The 15,530-nt window shown below is 43.4% G+C and overlaps 1 protein-coding gene across 3 annotated transcripts in view; it reads left to right on the top strand.

The window, feature by feature from the left end:
* Positions 1-15,530, top strand: part of marchf8 (membrane-associated ring finger (C3HC4) 8) — a 78,148-nt gene that overhangs the window by 59,638 nt on the left and 2,980 nt on the right. The window contains exons 4-8 of one of the 3 annotated variants that reach the window (XM_062400566.1): positions 5,300-5,379; positions 5,769-6,749; positions 11,418-11,598; positions 13,269-13,404; positions 15,491-15,505. In XM_062400566.1, the coding sequence (XP_062256550.1) occupies positions 5,300-5,379; positions 5,769-6,749; positions 11,418-11,598; positions 13,269-13,404; positions 15,491-15,505 (1,393 nt within the window). The remainder of the gene's footprint in view (positions 1-5,299; positions 5,380-5,768; positions 6,750-11,417; positions 11,599-13,268; positions 13,405-15,490; positions 15,506-15,530) is intronic. The other 2 variants (XM_062400564.1, XM_062400565.1) reach the window with 2 other exon arrangements.

The following is a 15,530-nucleotide window of genomic DNA, read 5'->3' as shown; positions in this document are numbered from 1 at the left end:
AAACAAGACTTGTTGGTTTCATTGTAATTTGTGTTTTGATGGAAAGTGCCATTATTATTGACAAAAAAAAACAACACCTATGGAGGGGAGGCAATACAATAAGAGAAGAATAAGTATTGAGATATACCATGTATAATTTCTTAGAGATCAAGACGATTATGATAAAAGTAAAAAGTTGCTCCTGTAAGGCCTTTACCCAACAAGTCTGCATTCTTCAGTCCAAATTGTTGCACGTTTAACTATAAATGTGTGCTTGTGTGGTGTCCATCAGTTTTTAAACACAACCACTCTGACCGTCATTCAAGGTTTTTGTTTTTCAGTGTGCTTTCACTTTGCAAGGTTTCTGTTTAGTCCTTAAGTCTGACCAACATCCAAACACATTCCCTCAATATGTTAAACTATATTGTAGTTTTTGACTTTTTCAACTCTTGTTTGACTCTTTTTTTGATCTATAGTCAAAGAATCTTTCCCGTCGAGGCTGCTCCTCCCTTTATGTCTTATTAGACTTGAAACAAGAGAAGTCTCTTTACGCTGCTGATTGTTGGAACCTTGTTTAGCTATGATGAAATGCTTGCAGCTGAATTGTAATGCTGCAGCAATCAGTACAGTACATTAACAGTACGATGTGATGGTGCTGTGGGCTGTTCCAAAATAGTTTAGTCTCAAAATGTGAAAATATTCCTTTAAAGTGCATTATTGATTGTGAAAATATTCCTTTAAAGTGCATTATTGATTATGAAAATATTCCTTTAAAGTGCATTATTGATTGTGAAAATATTCCTTTAAAGTGCATTATTGATTGTGAAAATATTCCTTTAAAGTGCATTAGTGATTGTGAAAATAATAGTTTTGGACAAAACCGTCCTACCTCAAGGATCTCTGACCGAGCAAAATATCTTACAATCAAAAGTGATGTTGACGAGGAAACAAAAACTCTGCGGCATCTCTGGGTCTTTTTCAGTTTTCAAGGTTTACTACAACCTTGGATGTTTATTTTCTGTGATGCTTTATTGTCAACATCTGGCCCGTCCCTGCCATCTGTTCAGAAATGTGTCCATCTTGTTAGAGGCTTCTCACCAGGAGTATGTGATTCATTGTTCCTGTTAGATGTTGAAGGTTATTACTTGATCGGCCCCGGTGGCTAAAAAAAACAAGAGCCTTATTTCTCCCCCCCGGTAGAGGAGGTAGCAGATGAATAGAGGCCGAGGTGATGACAGATGTGAGAAAATAGGTGTTAGAGGGAGACGAGGACGGTAAAAACGTGGATAAGAGGTTAATTTATGCACCGATGAAGGATGTGTGTGGTCTGTGGTGGTGGTCAAGGAGAGAGGTTAAATAAGTGTTTATAAGAATGATAGATTGTGAGACATTTTCACTCAGCACAATAAAAAGGTTATTACAGTGAAAATATGCTGTGAGGGTTGAAGATGGCAGATGGGATTTATCAGCTGATTCTCCAGTTGAAGGTTCTGGGTACTGAGTAACACCTCAGTGAACTTTGGATACACAGGTGAACAGCGGTGGTGCAGCTTCTGGGCTCTGAGGCCTGAATCAGCTGGTTCCTGCTCGTTCAATTACAGCACGTTCATTTGACCGTTTCAGTAAGAGCTGCAAGCAACTGTCCAACAGGTCAAGCAAGTAGCCAATTACTAACAAGAGGGTTTAGAACAGGCGCTGTAATAGAATGTAACAATTCTTAATTCAGATGTCTAAAAACAACTTGACCTCCTTATTTTGTTGACTTCAAAATGTTTACAACAATGTTCAAACACAGAGACATCCACAATTTTACTCAAGGTACGTTACCATCCTGTCAACTATCAAACTGGGTCTTTTGTTAATGTTTTGATTGAGAGACCGTTGGCAGCAGGAGTTGCATATCGTACATTTAATGTCGACCTTATTGCTAATGAAACACTCAGATTTATATACCTATTAATAGAGTGTGCTGTGACACCATTGCAGCCCTCTTCAACCCATGATGTCTAATTAGCAGCTAATGATATGCTTCTTAACATAGTCGATAGGTTCTAAAGTAAAAGGCGAAAAGTGTCGAAGCATCCAACTCGAATCATCATAATAAGCAGTCTTTGAAATGAAAACAGATTAAATAGTTTCAGGTTATCCATTAAACTCAGAGACTCATTTAGGTCAATCAAAGGTCCTCGTCTCAGGCAGTGCTGCTTTTAAAGGAGCTGTGTGATTGAAATCTGATGAGTCACACAGGCTTTTAGGAAGTTAATCAGTACGGTTACGACTCCGTTATCATCGTGTCTCTCAGAGCCAGAGGGGGTTCTCTGTTGGCCAGCTCTCATCAGATGTTAAGCAGAGGCACAGGAACATCATATCTACACAGCTGTAATAAAATATAAGGAATCAAGATGCTGTCCAGTGACATGAGTGCAGCCACCTTTGATTTTATCCAACTATTCCGGTTCAGGTTTCACTCACATGAGGCTTTAGCTTGTGTGACATACATTTATTTTGTTTTTAGTCGAGCTGGTGGATACAGCCAACAATTATATCAAGAGACAAAAATGTCATATCAGCCATCAATTCATGTCAAGTTAACTTATGTTTTTATTATCCGTCCATAAAGTTTATAACTGAATGACCAGAGGGGAAAACAACAGTGCAAAATGAAATACAATAACACAAACCCAGATTTCTGTTATGTTTAAGTTTGCTCCTGAGTGAGGGTTGTGTTTTTAAACTGTTCTTCATCAGCAGAGGACATTTTAAAAATCAGTTTTGTGTTACACTTCCTCACTGTGCTTGCACAACGCATTAACAAGATATCGATACATATTGGATTTTTGTATTTGCTATCAAGGAAAATTATGTTATATAATTATAGTGCCAATATTACTGATATAGTTTTATTGCCCAGTCCTAGATTTCAGTTGTTGCTGTGTAACTGCAGTGCTCGAGCAGCAAGTTTCACCTCAGTTGTGCTCCTTGCAAAATAATAATGAATTTTTCCTGTGATCTTATCTCTCACGCCAAGCTGTCTCTTCTTATTACATTTATATCCCAGGCTCGTGCAGCAGCTGCCAACTTAAATGTGAACAATGAGAGAAACAAAAATGAACTAATATATTTTCGAAATGTGTGTAAACTCAGGTTATAATAAGCAGAGAGAAAATGTGTGTGAGAGAGAATCTCTGCTGTTCATGTAGAGTCGGGAAAACCAGGCTGAGGGGGGGAACAGCTGAACATTGAATTCTCCATCGATTTCTGTCTGGCCAGGATCAATACATTTCCCCATAGTTAGAAATGAAATCCATAGATAATTAGTTTCTCATTGGAATTGCCATCCTGCGCTGTGTCTTTACGTTAGCAATCCAAACACTATCTGATCCCATTCTTTATGTCCCTGTCCGGTCTGTAGCCGTGACTGAGGGGAACAGCAGCCGGACGTCGTGACGGGAGAGTTTGACATTTAGGAAATAAGCTCATTCACTATCTTTTTGTGAATTAGCTGAGAAGAGTGATTTTATTATTTATATGAAGCTAGAATCACATGATGATTTGCTTTGGTGTCATTTTCTTCTAAGTGTGACCATCATTCGCGTTTGTTATGATAGCAGTGTATGCACCATGTTAACTGCTGAGATCTGGAAAGGGCTAGGGGTCAGACGATTGTACCAGAGCGCTGCGGAGACCTTTAGATGCTCGACGTTAAAGAGGCACTGGAACAAGATATTAAAACACCTTACATCAACAAACACATTAATCCTGACATCAGAACTGAAAGACAGAGAGACAGCCTTTGTTAATTATGCCACAGAACTCCCTGAAGGGCTCGAATAAAACTGTAAGACACATGATTTTATTTTTATCATTTTAACTATTTCCTTTAGCTGAATTTGCTATTTCTATTCAATCTTTTGTCTTTTATGTGAAGCACTTTGTGTTGCATTGAATGCGTTTATTGTGTTCTATAAATTAAGTTTATTGTTGTTATTGTAGTCATTTTCAGCATAACCTATTGAATTATAGATGCCCATATTCAATAATTAACCATGAAATCTTACAACAGACCACATCATAATTACATACTCAGGCTGCAACAGAATTTCCCCTTCTCGCTCTGAGCTCATGAAAGATCATGATGTGACGTAAATGGGCCGACGGCAGTCAGGTCATTTTATTTACAGCTAAATTGTTGTCAATAGTTAAATGATTTTATAGATGAAGGCTACTTGCAGGCTCCCAAAGTCCCCATCTGCATGTTCTGGATCAGAGACACACAGTCACAGTTTAAATCAGATTCAGGCCAGAGTCAAGCATTTGTACTTGTAATTCCAATTGGGAAATATCTCCCACTGGTTAAAAACAACAACACTAAATGAAACACCAACCCGATGGTAAAACTGACTGAAAATCCACCATTGCTGGCACTTTAATCCAGTTAAATCCGATATTAACACTTAATCCAATTGTTTCAGATAATTTAAAAAGGAGCTGTGCAGTTTGGATCTTTGCTCACTAGCAGATTCAAACACGGCAAAATGATAAATATTTTCTAATTAAGTGATGTGACTACAAGTCTACACAACATTAGAATCATGCATGAACGTGTGAGTTGCAATAATAGGAGGTTTTCACTCTCAGCTTCATCACGGTCTGCTCCAGCCACTGTTGATTTGTTTCCGGTTTCCTCATCAGACGTTTTCATAGCAAATGTGAGCAGGAAAATATGATCACCTCCAATAGATATTACAGTCAAAGGTTTCTTAAATAAAACCCAAGTGGCAATAAACCCAATGTTTCCCTTCATCTCATCCTTTGTTCATGGTATTTGTATCATAATGACCTTGTACCTGCAGGAGCATCTTGTAAAAAATTCTCCTTGGAGGTTGAACAGGTCTCGGGCTTCACATCCTCCAGCTGTGCCTTTCTTAGCGCCTCATTCTTCATAACTTGTCCCCGTCTCTTGCCGCCTGCCACCCTCCATCCTCTGCAGTCTTGGTGTTTTCGGCTGCTCCACCACAGGCTGACAGATTTCACCCGGCACTACTTCAATCAGATAGATTAACCACCAGCGCTGTGGTCTTCCTTTTTATCTCCTGTTGACTCATCTGTGACATGTTTTACTCTCTGTCTGTGAAGATCACATTCAGATGTTGACAGCCTGATGGTTCTCACTGAAAACAACCTACAATGGGCCTGGACCCCGTTTGTTGAGAATAGCACTGGGATTATTTCACCTCAGGGTTTCACTTGCATGTCTCGTTTTTTTAAAATGTTTTCTATCCTAACCGTAATCCTTTTGTGCTTTTGTTGTGTTCCTCAGGCGGGTAGCCCGACATCTGTCAACGCTCCGTGCAGTTTCTCCAGGACGTCGGTTTCCCCCTCAAGCCAGGACATCTGCAGGTACGACCCCCTGCAACATCATTTCCCTCTGAGCGACACATTGACATGTACACCCGAGGACAAATGTTATTTATCAGTCCTTTTAGTGAAGATGCTTGTCAGTGGTTAATGTCGGTTTACCCTCTGGCAGCTCACTGTCACTCTGTGGAGGAGCCTCAGTTGCGTGTAATCTGCTGTAAAATGGATTTGATTGTAACATGGATCATCCAGTGTTTAGTTTTTTTCCAGCAGAGCCTCTGAAATCACTCTTTTCTCTAACTTCCTCCTAGTTTCAAACACATGATCTCTTTTCCATTTTTCTTTCTTTGCCCTTTCCCGTTCCTCTTTCATCTCCTTCATCGCCGCCATCGGTCACGTGATCCTGTCATAAACGCACACTTTCGCACCAGCAGTCATGATCAGGACTGTCAGAAGCAGACCGCTGTGGTTCTGTTGAATTCGAATGGTAAAACCTGTCAAGGCTCTGGAGGTATTTCAGTGACCACCCTCTGTGCAGACGCCAGTCAGGCCTGCAAACATGCTAAGCAACGCGACTGGCTCTCTCTGCTCCGCCCCTCCTCCGTCAACCTCCGACCCGCCAGCTCGCTCAGGTTCTCCATGTCTCTGAACGACGTGGGCCAACGCGTGGACAGTCTCTGCCGGGGCCTGCACTTCATCGATCGCACCTGCTCGGAGGGAGAGCTGGAGCTGAAGCCCGAGGCCGCCCAGCCGGCCAGCTTGAATCGAAAGGCTAACACGCTCAGCGGCAAGCTGGCTGCATCACCCCCGCCCCCACCCCCACCCCCGAATCCTTCGGCCTTCTCCACAAGCGCCCACACCCACCTGGTCCCTTCCTTCACCAACAACTACAAATACATGCAGGGAATCCCTCCCGCCGATTGTTTTACATCTGATCCTGCCATCGTTGCACCTCCTCCTCCTCCTCCACTTTCCAACGCCCACCCCCACCCGCATCACTCCCCGAGCGCCAACTTCCTCCGTCTCCTCCTCCCCTTTTCTCGATCCTCTACCTCGGCCAGTCTGCAGTTCTCCGAGCTAGGCAGCTATGGCTCTCACCTCCACATCAACAAGTCCTCCAGTGTCATGCTGGAAGCCAGCGAGACGGGGTTTCCCCCCGAGAGAGGTCTTCCCCCCCAGGATGCACTGGGAGATGACAGCATGTTTGAGGCGGCGTGGTCCAGTCCTGCTCTAAAGGGAACAGGCAGGCTGGCTACCCAAGATGCAGTAAAAATGACTGGCCCAGGCGCACTTCTTGCCCCACTGTGCTACATGGATATGGATGAGGACAGTGACTTGGACCGCTGCACGTCCCCTTTGTCGTACAAAACTGGGCCAGTGTCACGCTATTCGCTCTCTGGGGACTGCTGCAGGTGGGTGACCGTCTGGATGGTGTGCTCCACACCCACCCTTACTGTGACTTGGTAGATCCCAGACCACTCCCTCACCGTTAACATGGCAGTCAACCCCCCAGAGCCCTGTGGAGTATTGGAGAGCTTCTCATCCTGTAGTGTAAACACCCAGCAAAAAGCTTACACCCCAGCCGTATTTGTCCTGAAAACCCAGCTCTCAGTGGAACCATTAATCAGAAGAACCTGAAACTTAGACGCAGCCCAATAAACCTCCCTCCAGTTGCCCTGATTCAACCCCTCCTGTGTGTCTAGAGCCGAAATCTGGTTTCATTTCCCTGGTATCGCTAACCTGTTTTACACTGGGTTTTACAGCTGTGTTTGTTTTTTAGTTGTTTTTTTATCAATGATGAATGCAAGTGTCTTAACATATGCTGCAGAGATTCATCATTGATTTCTGGCTACAAGCTTTTAAACTTTGCAATAAACGCAGGTACAGAGGCCATGAGCAGCAGAAGTTACTGCAGAAAATGTATTAGCATTGAGAGCTGGAGTGTGTGTCTGTCTGTGAGTGAGTGGAGCAAAGGCAGACGTGGGATAATAAATTGAAAAGGCCGGACACAGTCTGTGAGATTGGGTCAACAGAGCCATCACAAGTGTTTATCACTTGACAGTGCGTGTACAATCAGAGCCATGGTGCGTTAGGACGGGCTGATAGTGAGTAATGTTTGATTATAGACCATGTCATGGCTGCGTATGATGCTTGATAGCGGTAAATTGCCAAGAAAAGGAACGTTAAGATCTCTCAGATCACTTGTCCCCTTTTGGTCTCAGTATCTATGTCAGTTTAGTATAAAACACAGAATATGATCAGTTCCACAGGTCTGCCCCCGTTGTCTCCTCGGCTGTGGTCTGTGCTCGTACTCTGCTCCAGATTATGCATCTTACATGCGTCAGCTGTGAGCTGATAGAGAAACATGAGCTTAGACATGGCAAGGTGAAGGCCAGAGATCAGGAGGGAGATTATTGGCTTCAAATAGCTTTTGTAGTCTCTGACTGCACACACACACACACACACATCACGTCAGGTGGCTAGAAACGTGAGCTGTGCACTGTAGTAGCTGACCTCACCTGTGACAGTGCGTGTGTGTTGGCGGTTGTTGTTTTTACAGACGAATGACGTGTTAATTATCCTCCAGCTGGTTTATTGAAATCACTTCAGAGTGTAATGGTAAAACGTCTGATACGATGTGACCTGCTCTACTTCCTTATCAGAAATGTGACCTTTGAGAAAAACACAGAGGCACAAACTAAATTATGTTTGCATTCAGTGTTTTTCTACAACAAATATAGAATGCTTTTTTCCAAAGATGATTTATTTTATTATTTTTGAAAAACTTTGTATTAACTTCTACTACTAGTTTGCATTAATGTCTGCTGATATGAGTAAACATGCAGAAAATAATGAAAGATTTGGTTTATCTTTGTTTAGAATCAGGTTCCATACAATAGTTTGTATTTGTGTATTCTTTCAATTTATAGCGATTGATGCTATAGTTTATGGTTTAGCTATAACTGTACCATTTCTTTAACACAAGGGTGTTTTACTCCCTAATATCCATATGAGCATTTGCCCCGAAACATCTGCATTGGCCCTGCTCTGGTTTCCAGGTTCACGTTTCCAGATGCATTATATAGTTTGACACATAACTGCTATATGGTTTTGATAAGGAGAAAGCCAGATAAATGATGATGAGATGTAATTTAGTAACAAATTGCAGATACAGTTAAGCTTGTGTCTCTTTTCTTTGCCTTTTCACCTTCTCCGGTTCTTGATTCGCCTCTTACATTAATTTGTTTGTGCTCTGATTGCTTGCACTCTTTACAAATTTGCATTATCTTTCTCATGAGTGGACTGGTAGAGTATTAGCTCCAAACCAAATATTGCCTCCACAGGGACCCTTTTGAAGCTTCAATATGCAGTGTATCCTTGGTGTATATTTAATGCAACCAACTGGAGTCCATGTATTTCCTTAACATTCCTCCAAAAGTGAAGTGAAGTGAAGTTCCTCTCAGGAAATTCAATATTCTTTTGAACATTTTCGCCCACACCGAGAGAGACAAGTAACCTCTTCAGACATGCAGAGAGGGCTGAGGAGGAACAAGGTAGACGGCTCCTGGTCCTGCTGCTGTTGCTGCTAATTCAATTGTGTTCCTCTGTGATCAGTGTGTCTCTGGCAGAGTGGGGGAACAAAACGCCTCAGATGTCCCACTCTGCCCCATGTTACCCCCCTGAAAATCAGTTTAGCAGAAATACCCAGGAAAAAAACGCAGATTGGTGCTAAAAAATTCATTTGAGAATTAATATCCAAGCATCTCCGGATGCGGGCAGGACAAGGAACAGCTGGAGGGGAGGGGGTTTAAAGTGACACGCTGCGAGAGAGAAGCGAGGCCACCGGAGAAAAGTATGAGGAAACAAACAAACATGATAACGGGGAGAAAGTGAACATGTCAGCCAGGCGACCATGTTTCCCTCTCAGCTTGTGATTTTCCCCGACTATTACTGTGAAACATGGGAGTTTTTTGACTGTGCGGCAAATTAAATTTTAATTTCAGCCTCCCCTTCCTAACAGCGCTGACAGAGATACACTTGATTTAGCTGTAAATTTGCATTATCTGTTTAATATATGGATGTTTGCTATGTTGAATTTTCTGTTTGCAGGATTTCTGCCATGAAAGTGCATTTTCAAGCAATATCCAGGCTGTTATAGCAGTAAAAAAAAATCCTGTCCTACGCTTTAAGAAAAAATACACATTAGCATTAGAACAATTAGTTAAATCAGTCCATTTCAGCAGGCGCCAGTTGTTGATGCGAGCACCGAGAGAGTTCAGGTCCTGAGGCTGATTTTAAGAGAGGGATAGAGGACAGTTTGTGCGATGGGAATCTGCAGTTCATCTGCAAACAAACAGAACAACACAGCCATAAAACACCCTCTTCTCAAGATGTTAATTGTGCCTCGTCTATCCTTTAATCCCCCAATTCTCCTTCCGCTCCCTCCACCTCCTCCTACATTTTGAGCAACGCATAGAAAACGTCCTATTTTTATCATCCTCCGTTCGCTGGGTCTCTTAATCTTGTAACGCTTTGGCCAGATCAGCGCAGTCTGAAAATAGACGTTATCACGCTTGCTTACTTTCTGACACGTGCGTGTGGTCATGTGTCCTCACCCCCACACACACCTGAACCATGATAAAGACAATCCCATTCGAAAAGCCTGTTCTCTTGTCCACCAGAGCCACAGCTGTCTGTTCTGCACTCTGGGGAAAAGTCTTTGCTGGTTGGAAAGACATAGAAAAAGTGGATTTGAAGATATAGGTTGAAATACTCTCCCCCCTCCACTGTGCTTCATTTATCTGTGGAGCCTCTGCAGGGAAATCATGTGCACTTTGTTCTACACTGCAACCATTTCTCCTCCGAGAGACATGAGCCTGAACTTTCATCAAAGTTTAGTATTGGTGGAAGTGACAGCAGCTGATTTTTGGGGCTTATTGCTCCTTTACTCAGGACCTGAACAACAACAACAATGTCAAAGACCTGATACTTAATTGTCAGCCTCTGCTTCCTCCAAGTAGGGGTGTGTGTGTGATATTTACTTTGTGGTTTACATCATGTCCCTTTCCTCTGAAACTAACTGTACAGAGTCTTACTCTCTTACTGGTGAAAGTGTGTTTGTGTGTTTATAGTCGGCAGCAGCTACACAGACACACACACTCACGCTGAACAGGCCAACGCCGGCAAATATAGTCGTCCTTTGTGTGGGTGACTAATAGCTGCTGTCCGCCACTCTGTCAGACAGGGTCCGATATATGTCATCGTTTGGACGAGAGGGGGGGGGGTCTGCTTCACTCTGATATTAAAAATGTCTCACTGAGGAAAAAACCTGTCCAACAGACGCCTAATAAAATGTCCCAGTTTTCTGCAGCTGTGCCCAGAATACCGAACAGAGCAAGCCATATTTCACAGTGTTACAAAATGCATCCTTTTCATTCATCCATTATCTTATATAAGGGCGACAGAGGAGCTGGAGCCAATCCAATTAGACGAGAGGCCCGGGTGCAGGACTTGTTGCCAGCGCATCACGGAGCTGACACACACAGACACAAAGAACCGTTACATGCACTCGTTAAAGCTCATGCACTTGCAACAAATAACAGATTTAAGCTTGGAAAATTCACAGAACTAATGTTTTGAATGCAACTCTTTCTTTAACTGATTCTTCTACTTACAATTAGCGATCGACTAACACAACGATCATTACCGGCAATCAGTTCTATCAGTTCCCCCGGCGCTGAACCAGAGACTGCTGCTGCCACGTCCTGAAAAGTATCTCAGATTAGATGTGCTGTGTTAAATTTTATACTCCCAACGCTGCAAGAACACGGAAGATTGGTTTCTGTAAATGTTATTTTAGTTTGTAAAATTAAACACTTATTTCATTTGTCTAGATTGGGTTTATTCATGGGACATGTATTGATTCCCCCTTCTCTAGCTTGGGGAAATATGTGTCAGCTTTTCTCCGCCAACTCGTCTCTTTCTGATATCTCCTCTCCCCTTGTATTTTTCTTCTGTTAAAGCTGTCTTGCCTCTAGCTCAGTATTGACTGTATCTTTTTTGTGGGGGTGCTCCCGTAGGATTTGTCACTGTGAAGGGGATGAGGAGAGCCCCTTGATCACACCATGCCACTGCACAGGGAGCCTGCGCTTCGTCCACCAGTCCTGTCTCCAGCAGTGGATCAAGAGCTCTGACACTCGCTGCTGTGAGCTCTGTAAATATGAGTTCATCATGGAGACCAAGCTCAAGCCGCTGCGCAAGGTGAGACACAGTCTGTGTGGGAACATATTTGTCTGAAGCTATTGTTAATCCGTTACACATATCACCTAAAGGTAGGGTTGGTAATTTGTTTCTGAAAATCTATTTTTTCCATATTTATAGAAATCCTAAATAAAGTTGTCTGGAAAAAAGTGTGTATTATGCAGTGTTACAAGTACTTGCAAAGTGTAACTTACTCCCTAATGTGACGGAGTACTACGTCAGAATGGCTGAGTCTCTGCGGGGACCTCTTCCTCTTACAGGTGTTTCTTCATCAGTGCTGCGAAGTCTAAAAATATTAAAAAAGATTAAGATGCATTTATTAGTCCCAAACACAGACATGCAAAGCACACTCATGCAGGTAGGGAAATTTAACCTCTGCTTTTGACCCATCTGGTGCAGGACACACAGAGCAGTGAGCGACCATGTGCGGCACTCGGGGAGCAGATGTTGGGGGAGTAAGGTGCCTTGCTCAGGGGCACTAGACAGGGTAGTGAGAATCCTCTTGGATTTTTTGGACAGATCAATCCAGGTTCGTCTTTTTGTTGTTTCTCCGTGGAGTCGAACCAGAGACGAACCAGAGACCTTCTCTGCCCATAGTCAAAGTTTCTGCCACTAGACCACCGCCTCTCCTAATGTTACCCACCCACTCTGATTGGAGCAGTGGACCAATCCCACTCTTATTATTGAGAACATTTGAGAACATAAAGAGCGTCGACATGAAACGACATTGTAAAAATGTAGTTGGGTGGAATGTACAGATAAATGCTGAAAGAAGTAGTGGATGAATTTAAAAAGAAACATGAAAAATGTACTTAAGCTCTCTGTATAATGTATTTGTTACATCCCACCTCTGGTTACTTTGTTACAGTTCAGCCTCAGTTAATAAATGTAGACCTGCTCCAGAAGCTTTATCTGATCCATCTTAACCGACGCATGACACTGAGCTTTGAAGCTGTTTTTATAAGCGGTACTTTATTTTATTTTTTTTTGGGGGGGGGGGGGGGGGCGATGCGATTCATTTCAAATGGTTTAGAGCCAGTTTGTTTCCATTTAAAGCTCTTATCAATCATTGTGGCCTGGAGATAGCAGGACACTCTAATTAAAATCCCGCCACCCTTCATTAGCTGCACAGAAAGGCCTTAAACAAATGCTGCGCCGGTAATAGCCTCTGAATCCCAGGGGTGAACATCTGGGCTGCTCGTGTGTGAGCGTGCGGTCGTAGCGTTGATCAACGCCGTTTCGTGTCACACCCGCTCGTTCTCACCTTCTCTTAACCCTGCACTCAGAGCTGAGCTCAGAGTGATGTTTGGATGTTGGGAGAGCCAGTACAGCTTGTATATGCTGATGTTGTGTTTCCTGGGTTTTGTTGAGCTCATTTCCTGCTGTGTTGTGTTGTGTCGTGCAGCCAGCAGCAGACAAGGTGCTACCCAGGGTTAGCTGAGCTGGCTGGCAGGCGGCAGGGCGCCACTTTTCTTTTCTATCTTACTTCCAAGAAGCACTTTGTCACACTGGATCCCGATCACAGTGGCACATTCAATATTTAGCTCACGCTCAGAGCTGCTCCTGGAATCGGTCACGACAGCCGAGAGTGTTACGTTTTCTGTATTCTTGTGTTTGGTGTTGACCTCTCGACCTCCTCCAACATCCTTCCTGTGTCCCCTCTGCCTCAGTGGGAGAAGCTACAGATGACGGCGAGCGAGAGGAGGAAGATCATGTGCTCTGTGACCTTCCACGTCATCGCCATCACCTGCGTGGTGTGGTCGCTCTACGTCCTCATCGACAGGACAGCAGAGGAGATCAGACAAGGTCAGCGCAGACTCGCACATGCACACACACAACCACACACGTGAGGATGATCATGACCACACCGTCTGGTGTTTGATGTGCCGTTCGTCCATTCATCCGCCGTTTCCCGCCGTCTCCGGATCATTTCATGCATCGTGTTTAGTGACAAATCTGCATAAGTGACATGTTGTGTGAGTGGTGAAGAGTGAGAAATGTTCCCTTAGATTGGAATATACCTGGGTGGGATTCACATGCAGCAGCAGCAAAGTCACGGCCGAGACCAAACAAATGTTTAGAGGAGTTTTTCAGTCTGTGAGGATTTTCAGACTTTGAGTTCAATTCAGTTCACTTTGAAAGCGAAGGTTAAGAGATGAAAGAGATGAAGGAAAGAGATTAAAACAGACTTTTTATCTTAATCAGATCTCCTTTTAGATTGAAATCTCCACAGAGGTTTTAATTGCAAAGTGAGGTGATGTCGGTTCACTCTTACATCTTGAAAGGGGGTTGGATCAGGCTGCTTGTGTGTACTGGGAATTTCAATGACAGTCAGTTCATGGTAAGTCTTTTTGTTGAAGAATATCTAATCCGCACAAAGTTGTATTGTCTGTGTGCTTGTGTACATGTGACGGCAGTCTGGGAAGCAGTCTGGGAAACGGACACAGCCGCCAAAAGATAAAGATCTCAAGACACAATGATCCTGAATATCTTATTTCCTTGAAGCTACTTAGAGGAATAGTTTGAGTCTGGCTTTTTTCCTTCAGATAAAGAGAAGAAAAGAAAAAGATTGGTACCGTTCTCATGTCTAAATGTGAGACAGCCTTGACTCTCTCGGTTCAGTTAAGTTAAGTTGGGTTACCAGTAAGGTGAAGCAGCCGTCGCTAGATTTTGAATAATGCGAGAATTTAAAGGACAAAAAATGTCAGTCCCTTGGTCCGCTTTCAGCTGCGCAGAAGTAACCACAGACCACCAGAAATAAACCACACACAGACTTGGCATTTCAAAACGACAATTCAGCAATTGTGCAAATGCAACAACTTGACACTAACCACCAGTAGCAGTTATGGTTAAAAACAAACATTTCCACTGCCTCATAACAGTCATGCGAGGACTGCTGCTAACTGGGATATTTGTGTGTTTACATTTAGTCCCTTTTTACCGTTATTGATGCTAAAAGACTTGACTGTGAATAAATTCACAAGTTCTGCCATGAGGTGTTTTTTGTTAATATAACCGGCTTCACGCTGTGGCTTTGTGTTGATGCCACTATCGTGTGGCTTTGTGTTGATGCCACTATCGTGAGATAGTGGCATCAACACAAAGCCACAGCCACAATCTCCTTTAACACGAGGTCGGAGTCCATTTCAACAGATTCCAGAAGTGACACAGTGTTCTTCGAAGGAGGCTGTGAACACGTAGCCTGCAGGGTCACGGAGAAGATGGCTGCTTTGTCCCATGATAAGCTTCCAGACTAACTAATTTTCACATTTATATTTGCCAACCTGTTGCTGAGCATGGATTGTAAAAGCCACAGGCAAAAACCAGTCAGTAGGTCATTGTGATCTTTAAAACCTCCAAATAAAAAGAACATTTACGAGTTTAAAGGCCTCTGTAGCGGCCCCTAGAGGCTGTGCTGCTTCTCGCACAGGGCTCAGAATCCCTTTGCCACAGAACGATCGGCAGCACCGTCGTCTTTAGAGCCCCGCGGTCTCACCCCACGGCTGAAATCAGACTCTGCAGACGCTGCTTCTGAGACAGTGTGCAGATGGAAGAACAGCCTGTGCCTGTTTAGCCCAACCTGATGATTCAGACTTGTTAGCATCCTCCAGGGCTGTCGGGTTCAATCACCATGGTGATGCCAAATCGTTCCTCACCAGTACCGGTTGTCCGTCTGCAAAATCCCTCACAGCCACAGATCTGTTCCTTGTTTTCCTTGCCGACGACTACAGACTGGCTGGAATACACCTTGAAATGTATATTCTATTGTGTTCTTTGATGGAATGTGTGTGATTGTAAGATGCATCTGTAATCTCTGACTTCTGGCTTTTCTATCAGTCTCTTTGTGTGTCTTTGGTAATACATGATACTAACACTCTCTCTACACATGCAGCCGGAAGAATCCCAGGTAAACATTTCACGTTTGACCTTTT

Source organism: Platichthys flesus, chromosome 12, assembly GCF_949316205.1.
Source record: "Platichthys flesus chromosome 12, fPlaFle2.1, whole genome shotgun sequence".
Classification (NCBI taxonomy): Eukaryota; Metazoa; Chordata; class Actinopteri; order Pleuronectiformes; family Pleuronectidae; genus Platichthys; species Platichthys flesus.
This window is presented reverse-complemented; position numbering and strand designations above follow the sequence as displayed.